Here is a 16,835-nt window from a genome sequence, read left to right on the forward strand (position 1 = left end):
CCATATAGCATGGCAGGGGTAGGCAGGCCGGAGAGGAAGGAAGAGGTGCTGATCAATCGAAGGTGACTTGTGCATATCTGGGAAAGCCGCCCCAAGATGTCACCACCACAATCCATCCACCCCCACTTTGATCCTCCCCGCCTGGCCTCCACGTTTCAGCACACCCCACCTCTCTCTCCAAGCTCTGTGATCCCTCTCCGCACTATGATCCATGATTTAACTGTCTTTGACCATCGTGATCTTCTTTCTGAGGCCTCCTAGCAGTCTCACCAGGGCCCCCGATGGAGTTCTGGCAGAAAACCCAAACTCAGCAGGGCCATTTGAACTCAACAGTAAGTTCAAACAGTTTTGGCTATTCCAAGGCCCTTAGCCCGTAGTGTGAGAATTATGAATTTATGGAGTAGATGTAAACACTCTTGAAAGGTGTTTAAGCTCTTGAGTTTAAGTGTTTAAGCATTGTGATCTGAGGTTTTTTAAATCCTCTGCTCTTTAAACTTGAGGAAAATACAGGCTTCCCCTGTCACTGGAAGTTAAAAGACACTGTCTGCTGAACTACTTGACAAACCATCTGGTGTAGATTATAAAAGCACATAACCACCTACTCCACAGATTCAATTAAGTTCACTGTTGTTATTTTCTGAGCGCATTTATGCCATAATGAATGCTTGGCTGAATTTCGAAACTATAAAAACATCTCAGCAGGGGTTCAGAGGTAGAAGGTATAACACCTGTTCTATCACCTTCGCCCTTCTCACCCCAAACACTCCTTTCAAATGGAAGGGATGTACTTGTACTTTTTTCAATTGAGAATACTGTATGTCCTCAGAGTGCCCTGGTGAGGTAATCTCGCCTGGCTCCCTGTGGTGGAGACCAGTAGTGATTCTTGTCCGCTTCACGTTGCGCTGGCGGGTGGGAGAATATCAGGAGCTAGGAGAATTTGGCTTAAAGGCAATTTCAAATATGTAAATGCTTTTAATATGCTAATCTGGTTCATGCCCTCAGATCATGTCAGCTCAAGCTGGCCAGGAGCATCATCCACTGCTCGCCGCCCGGCATAGCTCCTGTTTTGGCCTCTCTTGCTATTCTTTTGAAATAGTAGGATTTTCATGGGCTTTGCACTGGGTGCAGTGCAGCCGGAGAATCCCCCGCCCTCCTCCAGTTTCTTTCAAGAGGAGCTGCCTGACCTGCTGAGTGTTTCCTGCACTTTTGTTTTTAATCATGAGTTCAAAGTTTGAGTGACAGTTTAAAGAGTCTGTTAAAAGATTAACTGTCTTTGATGTGGCTACTGAATAGAAGTGTGTTTGATTTAATAACTGATTAACCACTCAAGGAGATTTTGAATAGGCTTTATGAGTGAAATCGTTTTCACAACCACGTATACATTTGCCAGACCTGTATTGGATTGTTGGATGCTTTTTCCCCACATGGCTCCTGAGGTCTGCCCATGGTGGACACTCGTGGCTATGAAGGTGTCATGGGGGGGGGGGGGGTGTGGGGGTGTGAAGGGCATTAGTTTTTAAAAAAGTAATATTAGAGGACCCAATTATTTTGTTTTTAATTAAGGGGCAATTTACCATTGCCCATCCACCTACCCTGCAGGTAGGTTGTGGCGATGAGACTCAAGCAGACTGTGCAAACTCAACACGGACAGTGACCCGAGGATCGAACCCATGAGACAGCAGTTCTAACCACTGCGCCACCATGTCGCCCATGAAGGCATCAGTTAGCATGAAGGTGGCATGGGGGATTATGAAGGGGCATGAGGGTGGGTGGGAGATGTGAGGATTAGAGGGCCTACCAGATCCCAAAACAACTGAATGAAGTCCCGAGAAAACAAGGGTGGGTCTTCCAACCAGCCCTTCTCAGCATTTGCCCGCCACTTTGATCTGCTAGGGTTTATTTCTGGGGTCAGCCGGCTTGACTCTATCCCGAACTCACCTTCCCAAGGTGAAAATTGGGTCAATAGGGGCCTTTAAATCGAAATGGGCCTGCTGAGTGGAGAAATTTCCCAAGCGAGCCACCCGTCTCAGTGGCAAAATCTAACCCAACAACTCTAATAATCCAACATCACTCTGTACTGAAGTGTCAGCCTGGATTGTGTGTTTAAATCCTGCAATGTGGTTTGACACTTTTAATCTATAGATGTGTGTGCATTTAACCATAATCACATTAGTTGAACAGTTCAATAGCAAAAGGAATAATATTAATTTAAAAGCAGATCTGGCACTGACACCCTTGAACATAAGCAATTTAATATGGCTCTCAATAGTTATCAAGATTCATGTTTTTTTGTTGTACTTTTGTAATGAAATTTAAGAACAGACTTAAAGGATAAAACAATCAATACAAGTGCACAGTTGTTCCTTGGAGGCATGGAGCGATTAGCTGCCCTGCACAATCTTGGAAATGGAGATCTGTTCAATTATTTTAATACTGAGGAAAACCTCATCACTAAAAGGTTTCAGATGTGTTAGTGGATACTTGCCATACTAAATGAGATGAGTTTAATGCACAGCAACATTGCTCACAGTCAAGAAATGACATGAGCACACTATAATAAAAAAGCAGTAGCTATATAAGCAAAGCAATTAATAGAAACCCTATCGCACAGGCTGGTGATGCAAGCACTCATGTGTTCACCCTCCCCTTAGAAAATGAATCCTATCAAATGATGACAAACTGTGGTGGTGGAAGCTGACTTGGTACACTATGCAAATCTCAACACCTTTTGCTGACACATCAATGCTGCTTTGTGAAAACATGCAAATTATCCCATATAGCAGAGATCTTTTGCATAGTGGCTGCATGTCTGGGCACACTACAAGTAGAGGGAATTTTGCCTTTTCCTGCTTTTCTCTGACCTGCATAGGAAAAATCCTGAAGAGTTCCACTGTATTAACCACTTCACAAAATTCTCCTTCATGAAAGATTTCTGAAGACTTTGCTTTCAAATGGAACCGCGTTAACCTGTTTCTTATCAGACGTTCATACAAGTTTATCATACATTTGTGTGAAACAAGGTTTAACTCATACACGGGCCATCTAGTTCAGTTATTATGAACAGGCTCCAGGAAAGGGAGACATTTGTGAACCCCTCATGGAGTACTTTACTAGATCTGTTTCCTCCCAGTAAAATGTTCTCGATGTACTTGTCTAAACAAAGCTCTTCTCACTTTTATTAGTTTCATCCGCATTCATTTTAATTGACCTGCTTTAGGAATCTAACAAAGTGAAGCACTGTTTTACTGATACTACTGCCTTTGCCAACCAAAAACAGATACTGCCACTTTTGTATCTTAGCAACGTCTTAGATAGAACACAAACAAATGATTTTATAACTGGCTATAATGTAAAAGGAATCTGCTCTCTTATCAGGGAGTTCAATCAAACTCCAAAGTCAGTCTACAATCATTATCTGCCAGTTTCCCTATAGCTGACTAGTTCACTTGATCAATTTAGTCCACAAATTATTTTTACTAAGGCTCAACAGTTTTACAGCATTTTTCTTCAATTCATATCTTTTACAGGATGTGGGCTTCACTAGCTAGGCCTGCATTTGTTGCCCATCGCGAATTACCCTTCAGAGGTGGTAGTGAGCTGCCTTCATGAACTGCTGCTGTCCCTGTTGTGTAGGTATTACACCACAGTGCTATTAGGGAAGGAGCTCCAAAATGTTGACCCAGCAACAGTAATGGAACAGTGATACATTCCCAAGTCAGAATGGTGACTTGGAGGGGAACTTCCAGGTGGTGGTATTCCCATGTAACTGCTGCCCTTGTCCTTCTAGATCATAGTGGCCGTGAGTTTGGCAGGTTCTGTCTGATGTGTCTTTGTGAGTTCCTGTAGTGCATCTTGTAGATGGTACACACTGTTCGTCGGTGGTGGAGTGGGTGAATGTTTGTGGAAGGGCTGCCAATCCAATGGCTGCTTAGTTCTGGATGGTGTTGAGCTTCTTGAGTGTTGCTGGAGCTCCACTCATCCAGGCAGTGGCTGGTATTCCATCACAGACCTGACTTGTGTCTTGTAGGTGGTAGAGAGGCTTTGGAGAGTCAAGAGGAGAGTTACTCACCAAAGAATCCCTAGCCTCTGACCTGCTCTGGTAGCCGCAGTATTTATATGGCTAGTCCAGTTTTTGATCAATGTAACCCCCAGGACGCTGATAGTGGGGAATTCAGTGATGGTAATGCCATTAAATGTCAAGGGACTGGATATTTCTGGACTGGCATTTCACGTGGACTGCTTCAGTGTCTGAGGAGTCACGAATAGTGCTGAACATTGTGCCAGTCATCAGCAAACATCAACACATCTGACATTACATTGGAAGGAAGGTCATTGACGAAGCAGCTGAGGATGGTAGGGCCTAAGACACTACCCTGACGAGCTCCTGCAGTGATGTTCTGGAACTGAGATGACAGACCTCCCACAAACACAACCATTTTCCTTTGTGCCAGATACGACTCCAACCAGTGGAGAGTTTTCCCCCTGATTCCCATTGACTCCAGTTTTACTAGTACTCCTGGATGCCATACTCGGTCAAATGCTGCCTTGACTTCAAGGGTAGTCACTCTCACCTCTGGAGTTCAGCTCTCTTGTCCATGTTTGGGCCAAGGCTGTAAGGACATCAGGAGCTGAATGACCCTGGCGGACCCCAAACTGAGTGTCAGTAAGAAGGTTATTGCTAAGTAAGTGCCACTTGATAGCACTGTTGATGACCTCTTCCATCACTTTGCTGATGATGGAGAGTAGACTGATAGGGCGGTAATTGGCTGGCTTGGATTTCTCCTGCTTTTTCTGTACAGAACATAGTTGGTCAATTTTCCACATTTCCGGGTGCTTCAGCTGTAATAGAACAGCTTGGCGAGGGGCGTAGCAAGTTCTGGAGCACAAGTCTTCAGTACTATTGCTGGAATATTGTCAGGGACCGTAACCTTCAACCACTTGTTGATCACATAGAGAGAACTGAATTGGCTGAAGACTGGCATCTGTGATATGGGGGCCTCTGGAAGAGACCAAGATGGATTATCCGGCACTTCTGGCTGAAGATTATTGCGAATGATTCAGCTTTGGCTTTTGCACTGATGTGCTGGGCTCTTCCATCATTGAGGATGGGGATATTTCCAGTGAGTTTGTTTAGTCCACCACCATTCACAACTGGATGTGGCAGGACTGCAAAGCTTAGATCTGATTTGTTTCTCGTGGGATCATGTAGCTCTGTCTATCACTTGCTGTTTGACACTGAGTGGCTTAATAGACCATTTCAGAGGGCATTTAAGAGTCAACCCCATTGCTCAGGAACTGGAGTCACATGCAACATGGCTGAAAAACTCAACAAAGTTTGCTTATTGGCCAGGTGGATGCAGGTGAATGTACTGCGTCCTTATTTGGTATTTATATACAGCACAAACCTGCAACGATAGTAACAGTTCTGCAGTGAAATGAATTGAAACTTTCACTTAAGTATAAATGAATGAGAAACCCAGTAAAACTTGTTACCGTACTGAAAACAGATTTAATATGATCATTCACAGTGTAGCATTGAGCCATGTAATTCAGAAAGTTCCATGGAGGAATTCCAGTCAGTGTTAAGTTAGCAGATCTTTGTCAGGGTACAAGTAAGACTCAGCGCCCCTTAGGATGATGAAGTTGTAGGGGGAGGGGGATTTCCAAAAGGAAATTCACGGATTCAGCCTTCTAATCCTGCAGAAATCAAACACGTGCTCATTAGGTGAAAACCAGACCGAGCTTAGCTGTGAAATCCCACTTAATCAAGGAATTAATCAAAATTTATCAATTCAGTCTGTTTACCCAAGTTCAAATAGTTTGCAGCTCTTTTTTTTAAAAATTACAATGGGATCACTAATTCTGAACTCTTCCGCCAATTTTTTAAAAGGTCAGTATCATAATGCCTAATTGTCCATAACCGCACATGGGGAAAATAAAATTCTGTGTCTTTTATAGGTTTACCGCAAATGAATCCACATTGCCTGGAAATCCCATAGTCCAGGATTAGCTTGCATCTGTGCAGCTTCAATATCTGGATTTAGGTCAGCTCAGTTTAATACTCTAGCGTCTAGATCTTCACGGACTCTGGGATAAACACCCAATAACTCTGGAATGATACTTCTGCACAGTGCCTGAGCTAGAGTTCATCACCAATAATAATCCAAATCAGCACACGCACAAATGTCAGGGCAGTCTGTTAAAACAAAATATGTACCTTAAACTGGCTATCGAAAATGAAGGAAGCCGTTTTTTCACACTTGAGGTCACACATGATGCAATAAGGAATTGCATTCAGTAAATAGCACAAGTATGCCTGTCCAGCACAAATGTAATGTTCTTTAGGCAACCTCCAACTGATAGACGATACCAGCTTTCCGACTGTCAAGGTGTGCTAAGTGTTCAACAAACCTAGAGCACATCACTCCTAAATTCATTGGATTTTGGAAAAGCTATTTAACACTGGCCTTACTGGCTGTTATCCGTTTCTTCCAGCATCACAACATTTCTTGCAACTGATGTACAGAAAACATTCATGATTGAAACAAGAAGGGGTGGCATGCGGCGCAGTGGATAGCACTGGGACTGCGGTGCTGAGGACCTGGGTTTGAATCCCGACCCTGGGTCACTGTCTGTGTGGAGTTTGCACATTCTCCCCATGTCTGCATGGGTTTCACCCCCACAGCCCAAAGATGTGCAGGTTAGGTGGATTGGTCACGCAAAATTGCCCCTTAATTGGGAAAAAAAAATAATTGGGTACTCTAAATTTTTTTTTTAAATGATTGAATGAAGACTATGAATTTGCCATTCCTCAAAAAGTGGTGAACTGGATTAGTGTCAATGTAGCTTTCATCCCACTGATGCACTAACTTTGGCAACCAACAGCATTGCCATGATGCCAAGATCCACAGGTGAATGTACTGCGTCCTTATTTGGCATTTATATCCAGCACAAACCTGCAAGTGAAAGTTCGGCAGTGAAATGAATTGAAACTTTCACTTAAGTATAAGTGAATGAGACACCCATTAAAACTTGCTACCGTACTGAAAACAGATTTAATATGATCATTCTTTCTCATGTGATAACTACAACACTTTTTACAAAGCACTGGTATGAAACAAACTTTTGTTTATTCATGTTAACTCTACGGAATTTTCATCTGATATCAGTCCTCTGGCCAGTTTTCCTCTCTTGAAGATTGGTAAAGTACAGTTCCATGTATATTCCCTGGAAAGTGGCTGTCATGTATGTGAAGCTGGACAATGAGTTGGGAAATAAACTTCACCGTGGGGGTGTTCGCAATCAAAATTTATCGGCCATCGTTGGTTGCTTGCACTTTCCAGTTGGCATCAGTGACGCAGGTGTCAAATCTTTGTTAATTTTACCGTCAGCAGCAATGCTCCCTTGTACAACAAGCTGCAAGGTACACCACAGGCCTTGTTAAATACAGTGTGTGAGCAAAACAAAAATTCAAGGGGTCACAGAAAATACTGGCCCTTCACACACACTAAAATTTAAAGGGAACATTGCTCATCAGCCTGCTGGTGCTGGAATTAATTGTTGTATTTTTAAAAGAAAATCAGTGGAATAGATTGACTACCTGGGAACAACAACAAGCAACAGAAGGAATTGCGTAGAATCAAAGACAGCTCTCCACAGTGGTCGACATTGTTCAACTGCGTGGTTTAATTGGTCCAGCGACCTCTTCTGCCTTCATGTTGTATTCTGCCATTCCAACGATTCGCAAGCCTTTTCTATGCACCTTCTCCTTCTCCAGAACAGGCCCCTCCCCACATTCTGTTTCAGGTTATTAATGTGCTGTAACCCTGTGTAGATAAGCGGCACATTTTTATGTTACTGTGGACAAGGAGTGTAGTCCAGGATAGTATAATACACCCTATGATGCTGAACAAAGAGGTCCCATGGTCAAGCCCTTGTCTTGGCTGAGCTAGTGATTTCAGCAACTGGCCTCAGTGTTTCTGAGCTAAGCGGCCTGGGTATATTTGCACACGTCAGGTGAATAAAAGACCAAGGGCTGGATTCTCCACCCCGCCGCGCCACATTTCTGCCCCGGCCCCCCCAGCAGGATTCTCCATTACACTGGCCGGTCAATGGGGTTTCCCATTGTGGGGCAGCCCCAGGCTGTCGGGAAACCCACGGGCGCCGGCATAACGGAGAATCCCGCCGGCGGAGAATTCCGCCCCAGGTTTAAGTGTAATAAATATAGAAAATGCTGGTCAGGCAGCATCATTGGAGTGTGGGAGGGAGGGTTAACATTGCAAACCTTATGTTCCTTTGTAGAAATTAGACCCAATCAGCTCTCTCTCCCCTGATGCTAACTCACCTGTTGACCGCTTATTCTTATTTAAGATTTCTTGCACCTGCAATTTTTAAAAAAAGTTTCCAATTAAGGGGCAATTTTGTGTGGCCATCCACCTACCCTACACAATCTTGGGTTGTGGGGGTGAAACACATGCAGACACGGTGAGATTGTGCAAATTCCACACGGACAGTCACCGGGGGCCTGGATTGACCGTGGATCCTCGGTGCCGTGAAGCAACAGTGCTAACCACTGTGCCGCCCGCACCTGCAATATTTTACTTTGCTTTTATTCTTTCATGGGGTATGGACATTGTCGGCTCGGTGCCCTTGAGAATGTGGTGATGAGCCCCCTACTTGAACCACTGCAGTCCATGTGATGTAGGCACACCCATAGTGCTGTTAGAGAGGGAATTCCAGGATTTTGCCCTCAATGGCAAAAGTGAAGGAACGGTGTTTTACCTCCAAGTCAGGATGTTCTGTGGCTTGGATGGGAACTTCCATGTGGTTGTGCCCTGGTCATTCGCAGTGGTAAAGGTCGTGGATTTAGAAGATGCTGTTGAAGGAGCCTCAGAGAGTTGTTGCAGTGCATCTGGAATATAGCACACACTGTTACCACGGTGTGTCGATAGTGAATGGAGTGAATGTTGAAGGTGGTGGATGGGTCGCCGATTAAGCAGGCTGCTTTGTGATGGATGATATTGAGCTTCTGGAGTGCTGCAGGAGCTGCACACAACCAGGCAAGTGGAGAGTATTCCATCACACTCCTGCCTTAAGGTTTATAGATGATGGACAGAGTCAGGAAGCGAGTTGCTTGCCACAGAATTCCCAGCTTTCAACGTGCTCTTCTAACCACAGTATTTACATGGTTGGTTCAGTTCACTTTCTGGTCAATGGACTTCAATTCCCCAGGATGTTGATATTGAGGGAACAAGCGATGGTAATGCCATTGAATGTCAAAGGGCGATGGTTGGAGTTTCTCTTGTTGAAGATGGTCATTGCCTGGCACATGTGTGCTGTGAATGTTACATACCACTCATCAAACCAAGCCTGAATACTGTCCAGATCTTGCAGCCTATTGGCCCTGACAACTACGAGAACCATCCTCCAGAACCCGCTCTGAGGAAGAGTCATAGAGACTTGTAATGTTAACTCTGTTTCTCTCTCCACAGGTGCTGCCAGACCTGCTGACTTTCTCCACAATTTTATGTTTTATTTCAGAACCATCTTCCGTTGCGCTAGGTATGACTCCAGCCGGTGGAGAATTTGTCTGATTCTCACCGACTTCAATTCTGCCAGGGCTCCTTGATGCCACACAGTCAAATGCTGCCTTGATGTCAAGTGCAATCACTCTTGCCTCCCCTCGAGTTCGCTCTTTTGTCCATGGTTCTATAGCAACTGTAATAATTTCCCCTCACTTGCTCCAACCCATCCAAGTTCAACACGTTATTCTTGGTGACGACCTGCAGTTCTTCAGCATCGATCATTGTCACCAAGAGAAAGAGTTTCAATGCAAAATGCAACTTAGAAAGAATAAGAAAAAAAAATTGCTAAATGGTGGGATGGAAATCCAGGTAGCCCAGGAAATCTGGATAACAGAGTCGATCAAATTGACAACTGCAGAAGAAATCACCTGTTGGGATCTGTTGACTGGGTTAAAAAAACCCTCCTAACCCTGCACCTCACTGAACCCGAGGTTGTTGAAGGATGAGCTCACTGAAGCAACCATAGTGATTAATTTCAAAACAAATTCCTCAATGATACTTTCATATGGAGGTGACATCCAAGGTAATCCAGTCCTTGCAGTCACAAGGGGCAGACAACCCCTAACTCTCATGCTCACTTTCCAAGAAAATAGACGAAAAATTCACTAGTCACAGAATCTGGTGCTACTGAGAAGCATCATATGGGCTGGGTTGAAGTAGGGTTGGGATGGGGGATTGGAGGAAACAGTGAGGAAGAAGGAGTGCTGTTAAACATGCTACATTTTTAGAAAAATTCCCAAATGTTTTTTTTTGTCACCTGAATTCTAATTTTCCATAAAGATCCTTGTGACACCTAGGAGGCCAGTACATTATTACATTAAAGCACTGAGTTTCTTCAGTCTTCCAGCAACCCCTTGTGGACATCAGATATCTATGTCAAGTTACTGAATTGTTTAGCTGCAATATGAATTGTTTTGGTTCCAATAGCACGAGTTAGTGCACGTTCTTAACCGACATACAATATTGATCTGAAAGCTGCACTTTGCCAAAATGCATTCTGCTCTTTTTGTAATTGAGTATGTTGGGAAGATTTGATTTGATTTATTATTGTCACATGTATTAGTATACAGTGAAAAATATTGTTCCTTGCAAGCTATACAGACAATGCACACCGTACATAGGGAAGGAAGGGGAGACTGCAGAAAGTAATGTTCCTCTCATGCAGGGCCTTAATTCATGTATGCAGCTCTATCCACATTTTCCTTTGCCTGTGTCGCCACAGTGATTGGCTGAAGGCACGGACAGGGATGAAGTATTTTTCTTTTGAAAACTTTTCACAACCACCATGGGCGGCACGGTTGCATAGTGGGTAGCACTGCTGCTTTACAGCTCCAGGGTCCCAGGTTCGATTCCCGGCTTGGGTCACTGTGCGGAGTCTGCACGTTCTCCCTGTGTCCGAGTGGGTTTCCTCCGGGTGCTCCGGTTTCCTCCCACAAGTCCTGAAAGACGATCTGTTAGGTGAATTGGACATTCTGAATTCTCCCTCTGTGTACCCGAACAGGTGCCGGAGTGTGGCGACTAGGGGCTTTTCACAGTAACTTCATTGCAGTGTTAATATAAGTTTACTTGTGACAGTAAAGATTATTATAAAATTATTATCTAAAAGTGCTTCACAGCCAATAAAGTGCATGTAGCAAACGTGACAGCTACACACCACACTGGTTTTGTGATATTGATTGAGGGATAAACATTGGCCAGGACATCGGGGATAACTCCCCTGCTCCTTTTGAGATACTGCTGAGGGATCATTTCCATCACTCCATGCGGAGCATGGGGTGTCATTTTAGCGGCTCACCGGAAGACGGTATCGGAACAGTGCAGCATCCCTGCACTCAAGTGCCAGGCTCGAGCTCAAGCTCAGGAGTGGGACGTGAATCTGGAACCTTGTGGCTTATAAGCTGGATGCTACCTGCTGAGTCACGGTTGACATGTGCGCACTTATGAATACTTGGCAGTGACACAGCATCAGAGGCGCAGAATTCGCCTTCAGCCCCTTGGGGTCAGGGGCTGGCAGAAACAGTGAATAATGCTGCTCCATTGTCTAAATAAAACAGAAAATGAAGAAAGAAGAAAAGAAGACTGAAGGAAGGAAAGGAGATAGAAGATCTATGATTCTATGAAGACCATGATGACTTGCCTTATTTTGTGCCTTTTAGGACTGCACAATGTCCCAAAGGAATGTAGTGTAGTGTCTTTACCATTGCAACATTGGAAACGCAGCAAGCAATTTGGTGAACACAAGCTCCCTTAGAGAGCAATGTGATTTTTATAGAATGTGTTTTTGTTAAGATGGATTAAAAGCTTGGACACTGCACAAAAAAAACAGGATTCTTAGAATCTCAACAGTGCAGAAGAAGGCCATTCAGTCCATCGTGTCTGCACCGACACTCTGGAAGAAGGCCCTAAACTATGCCCACTCACCCGCCTTATTCCCATAACCCCACCTAACCCTTCGACACTAAGTGGCAATTTAGCATGGCCAATCCACCAACGGTGCACATTTTTGGGCTGTGGGAGGAAACCGGAGCACCCGGAGGAAACCTGCGCAGACAGTGGGTAACGTACAAACTTCATGTGTTAGTCACCCAAGGTCGGAATCGAACCCGGGTCCCTGGCGCTATGAGGCAACACTGCTAACCACAGTTCTGTTCTGTTGTCCTGCATCATAGCCATTCCCACCTCAGTTAGGCTTGAGGCATTTTATTGGGAATTCTCAGTTTTCCTGGGCTGCTGGAAAGGTGACAAAATGGAACTCCGAATGGGACTGTTCTCCAAACCAGGATCCACTAGTGGGAGAAAAACAGAAAGAGAAGCAGCTGCTGGCATTGTGATCAACACAAGTATTGTGTTGGAAGGTGGCTGAAATCATAAATGGTGCTTCAATACCAACACATCATCACGTTACTTGAAGACTTTCACAACCACCTAAGCTTGCCTCAGTAACTGAAGGCCCAAAGGTAGATGGCAGTAAGACTCACCTCCATGCACATCATGCCCTCATGTAAATTACTGAGCGGGTGAAAGACTGAAACATTCGCAAGACACTCCGGGGAATGCACTGTTTTTTAAAACCACCACATCACTCTGTATACTTTCAATGCCTCAAAGAAGACAGACAGCATGTGACTGGAATAAAAACAGGATGTCCTGGAAATACTCAGCAGGTCAGGTAGCATCTATGGAGAGAAACAGTTAACGGGCACAATTTAACTGGACTAAAAGAGAGTCCCGTTTGGCGGGGTGTTTCTTGGCGCCTGTTGCACCAAGAATCACACCGCTTTTAACGGGACTTTGCCGGTGTTCTTGGCCACGGTGAGGAACACCCCGCTGAGGCCGTACTTACCTCATTGTCTGCACTGAGGAACTCAGCTCGCTAGTGCAGGAGTAGTATCCACAGGTCAGGGAACCATTTTTAAATGCCGGTCCAATATTTTGACCCCCCTCAGTCACCCCACCGTAGCTTCTGGACCCCCACCCACTGCACTCAACTTACCTCTTGGGGTGGGGGGGGTTCTCGAGCCCCGATCACTCCACCTCTTACGGACAAGGCCCCCCCTGGGCCTGACCCCTGGCACAAGCAACCTGGCATCCAGGCACCTTGGCACTGTCAGCGTTGCACACTGTCCCTGCCATCCTGGCAGTGCCTGGGTGGCAATCTCCAGGGTACCTGGGTGGCAGTGTCAAGGTGCCAGGCTGGCAGTGCCCGGGTGCCAGCTGGAGCGGCAGGGTACCACGCCTGACCACACCGAAGTCTGTAATGGCCTGGGTGACCCTCTACAGGCGCTGTTACACCTGGCCCACGTTTGTGTGAAAACCAATGCTAAATGACGCCTTGGCAAGGTCTCCCAGGTGAGGACCATAGTGCCAGGTCCGGGAAGAATCCGGTGTGGACATTTTTAAATGAGCCTAATCTGGATCTCGCCCTCTCGCGAGATCTCATGAAATCTTGCAAGGTGTTGTGTTTCGAGCATCGCAAATCTCACGAGAGGCCTCTCGCGAGATTCAACGGCCTCATCACGTCACCAAGACGTGCGCAACAATGCTATTAAATTACACTCAATGTTTCAGATTGACAACCCTTTTAGTACTTGATCGGAAGTTGGAAGTGAACCGGCAAGAAAAGGTTATTTGGTTGCCAATTAATCCAGCATATATGCGGCACGGCAGTCATTGTACATGAGTGTCCACTGTGCTAAACATGCTATAATTTCTTAATCTGTGAACAATCGCAGCGTCACCTCCTCCCCCAGTACCCTCCAAACCCTTCATGCCCTGAGCCCACCACATTGGCCTGGATGTGGTCCAGGTCAAGTAGACTGCCTGCACTGGTGGCTGAAAATTCCAATTGCCGCAGGAATAGTACCTTAATTAAGCAATCAAACAAAGTGGCTATCCGCTACTTGTCAATGGGCAGTCAATCTGATCCTGACCTGCCTTCTTTGTAAAGGACTCTGGGTCGGTATCATGGTGGCACTAAATTGTAGGTCCGTCTGCCTCCGATTTGGACCCCAACGGGATTGTTAAGACGCTGTGCCCATGGCCGTAATGTATGTGAGCAGCAGCCCAGATGCACTCACTCACAGGGGAGGAGTTAGTTAGTGAGACAGTGGGACTTGTTCACTGGGCGAAACGCTGCTCACCCGGGAGTGAAAACAGCAGAGGTGGAAAGCTATTTCTCCACAGACGATGGCGAAACAACTAGCATCATTTGAACAGCTTAAGGACCAAATCACACTGGCCAGATCCTCAAAAGCAAAATGACACAGAGGCAGCAAATTGCACAGGTAGTGTTTCCATCCTTGTGATGTAGCTGCTGGAAAAGCTCAGCAGGTTATCGGTGGGTCACATTCTCGCTCATCAGTCAGCAGGTCCCCCGTCCAAGTCACACTTTTGAGCCCTGCGCACGAAATCACCTTGGCGGCAGTCCTTTATCGGAAGGCAACTCCCAGCTGGCCGAGACAAGCACTAATGGTACACTGATGTGAAATCCAAGCTAGAGGGAGACGGTATACAGAGGTGATGAATGCAGTGTAAAAGCTTCACTCAGTCAACCATTATCAGTCAGAATGTCGAACAATGTTTCAAAACGTGAAGATGGTAGATGTAATTTTAATTATTCAGAAACTGTACCACTATGGTGTCACTATGCCCCGTACCAGCCTCCCCGAACAGGCGCCGGAGTGTGGCGACTAGGGGATTTTCACAGTAACTTCATCTGACGACTACTTGTGACAATAAGCGATTTTCATTTTCATACACTGAACTAATATTAAGGCTTTATCCAGAAAATAATTTTCAAAATTCAGCTCAGAATTTGAGAAAGCAAGGTTTCCCACAGAGGGTACTTCAGAGGCTCATAGGTGGCAGTAGGTGACTGCCTTCTTGCATTGCTCAAAGGTGAATAAAAAGCGCACAAAGATCTACCTGCTGCATAAAGTGTATTTCTGCCACCTCCTCCTTTCTCCCACCCTCAAACACACCCCATGGCTATCAATACTTCTCTAGATGCAGTAACATCTATGTCACTCATTAGAGGGTCTATGTTGACGAGGATATTTCAAAAGCCTGGGGCGGGGGGGGGGGGTCGGAGAATCGCCGTGGGCCGGCGTCAATCCCACCCCCGCCGTGTCCCGAATTCTGCCACCGGACATTCGGCAGGGGCGGGAATCGCGGCGCGCCGGTCGTCGGGCCCCCCACGGCAATTCTCCGGCCCACGATGGACCGAAGTCCCGCCACTGTCAAGCCTCTCCCGCCGGCGGGAATCAAAACACCCACCTGACCGGCGGGACTGGCGGCACGGGCGGGCTCCGGGGTCCTGGGGGGGGGGGGGGGGGGGCGCGGAGCGATCTGGCCCCAGGGGGTGCCCCCACGGTGGCCTGGCCCGCGATCGGCAGGCGGGCCTGTGTCGTGGGGGCACTCTTTTCCTTCCGCGTTCGTCATGGTCTTCACCATGGCGGAGGCGGAAGTGACCCCCTCCCCTGCGCGGGGATGACGTCATCAGCCGCTGTTGCTCCGGCGCATGCGCGAACTTACGCCAGCTGGCGAAGCCCTTTTGGCCCCGGCTGGCGTGGAACCAAAGGCCGTTCACGCCAGCCAGCGGAGCGCCAACCACTCCGGCGCGGGCCTAGCCCCTCAATGTGAGGGCTTGGCCCCTAAAGGTGCAGAGACTTCCGCACCTTTGGGGCGGCCCTACGCCGGAGTGGTTCACGCCACTCCATCACGCCGGGACCCCCCGCCCCGCCGGGTAGGGGTGAATCCCGGCCCTGGTCTTTGCCAGAGGCCAATAAACAAGTCACGAACTCCGATAATCAAACCGACTCGAATAAAACAGCCTGAATTTTGCACTTTGGGAGCTGCACTCACCTGTATGGATCCTTCGATGTGCCTTTAAGTGAGAACTCTTTGTATACACCTTGTTGCATCCCTCAAAGTCGCACTGGTGCACACGCCTCCGTTTGGGATCAGGCGACTCAGATCTTGGCAGCCGTCGTATTCCATGCAAGCTCTGAGCACTATGAGAGAGCGGGGAAAAGATGTAATGTTAGCATATAAAAATGTACATTTTGTTTTTCATAAAATACAGTTAAAAATCTTCCATTTCAAAAAAGAATTATCTGGCAATTGTGGTAGTATTTTTTTCAGGCCTCTGCCATTTCTCCCTGAAAAAGGGAGAACATTTGCACTGGCTTCGATTCTGGTATATCCTGCATGACTGAAGTTGCCCAAATATACCTCAGTGTAGCTGCCTAACTAAACAGCTTTGACTTCCAATGGATCAATAGCACCACCAACAGGACAATAACTGTAGTACAGCTTGCAAAAAAGGAATGGTTGCAAAAAATGGTTTCAAAGTGAATGATCAAGGTTAAGAGGCTAGTTAGAGAGATTTAAAAAAATCTTTTGAAGGTTCTTTTGCCTCTCTCGATTCGTTTTTAAAAAGATTTTGGCATTAAATTCCACCTGCACTATTTTCCACTTTTCCACTTCCATTGGCAGCACTGAATCCCATTTCTTCGTTAAGATTGTTGGAAAACTTTGAAAGACTGAAAAAGCTGGCGCAATAAAGATGCAGCCCCAATAAGGCCTTTAACAAAAAGGCTCATGGCGTGAAAGGGGGATTTAATCAAATGGTGTAGAGGGACATCACTTGTCAAGTAACCTGCTGCAGGTAAGTCAACAGTGAAAGCCTGAAAGGAGAAGATTTGAAGGAACAAGGTTCATCTTGCAGAAAGAATGTGATAACACACTCGA

General features: G+C 46.1%; 1 protein-coding gene across 9 annotated transcripts in view; it reads right to left on the reverse strand.

The window, feature by feature from the left end:
- LOC119951340 (Krueppel-like factor 12) overlaps positions 1-16,835 on the reverse strand; it is a 210,150-nt gene that overhangs the window by 2,740 nt on the left and 190,575 nt on the right. For 8 of the 9 annotated variants that reach the window (XM_038774459.1, XM_038774461.1, XM_038774462.1 and 5 more), the window contains one exon: positions 15,948-16,096. In XM_038774459.1, the coding sequence (XP_038630387.1) occupies positions 15,948-16,096 (149 nt within the window). Of the gene's footprint in view, positions 1-7,377; positions 7,827-15,947; positions 16,097-16,835 lie in introns of those variants that run through there. The other variant, XM_038774460.1, reaches the window with a different exon arrangement.

This window comes from Scyliorhinus canicula, chromosome 17 (assembly GCF_902713615.1).
Source record: "Scyliorhinus canicula chromosome 17, sScyCan1.1, whole genome shotgun sequence".
NCBI classification, from domain to species: Eukaryota; Metazoa; Chordata; class Chondrichthyes; order Carcharhiniformes; family Scyliorhinidae; genus Scyliorhinus; species Scyliorhinus canicula.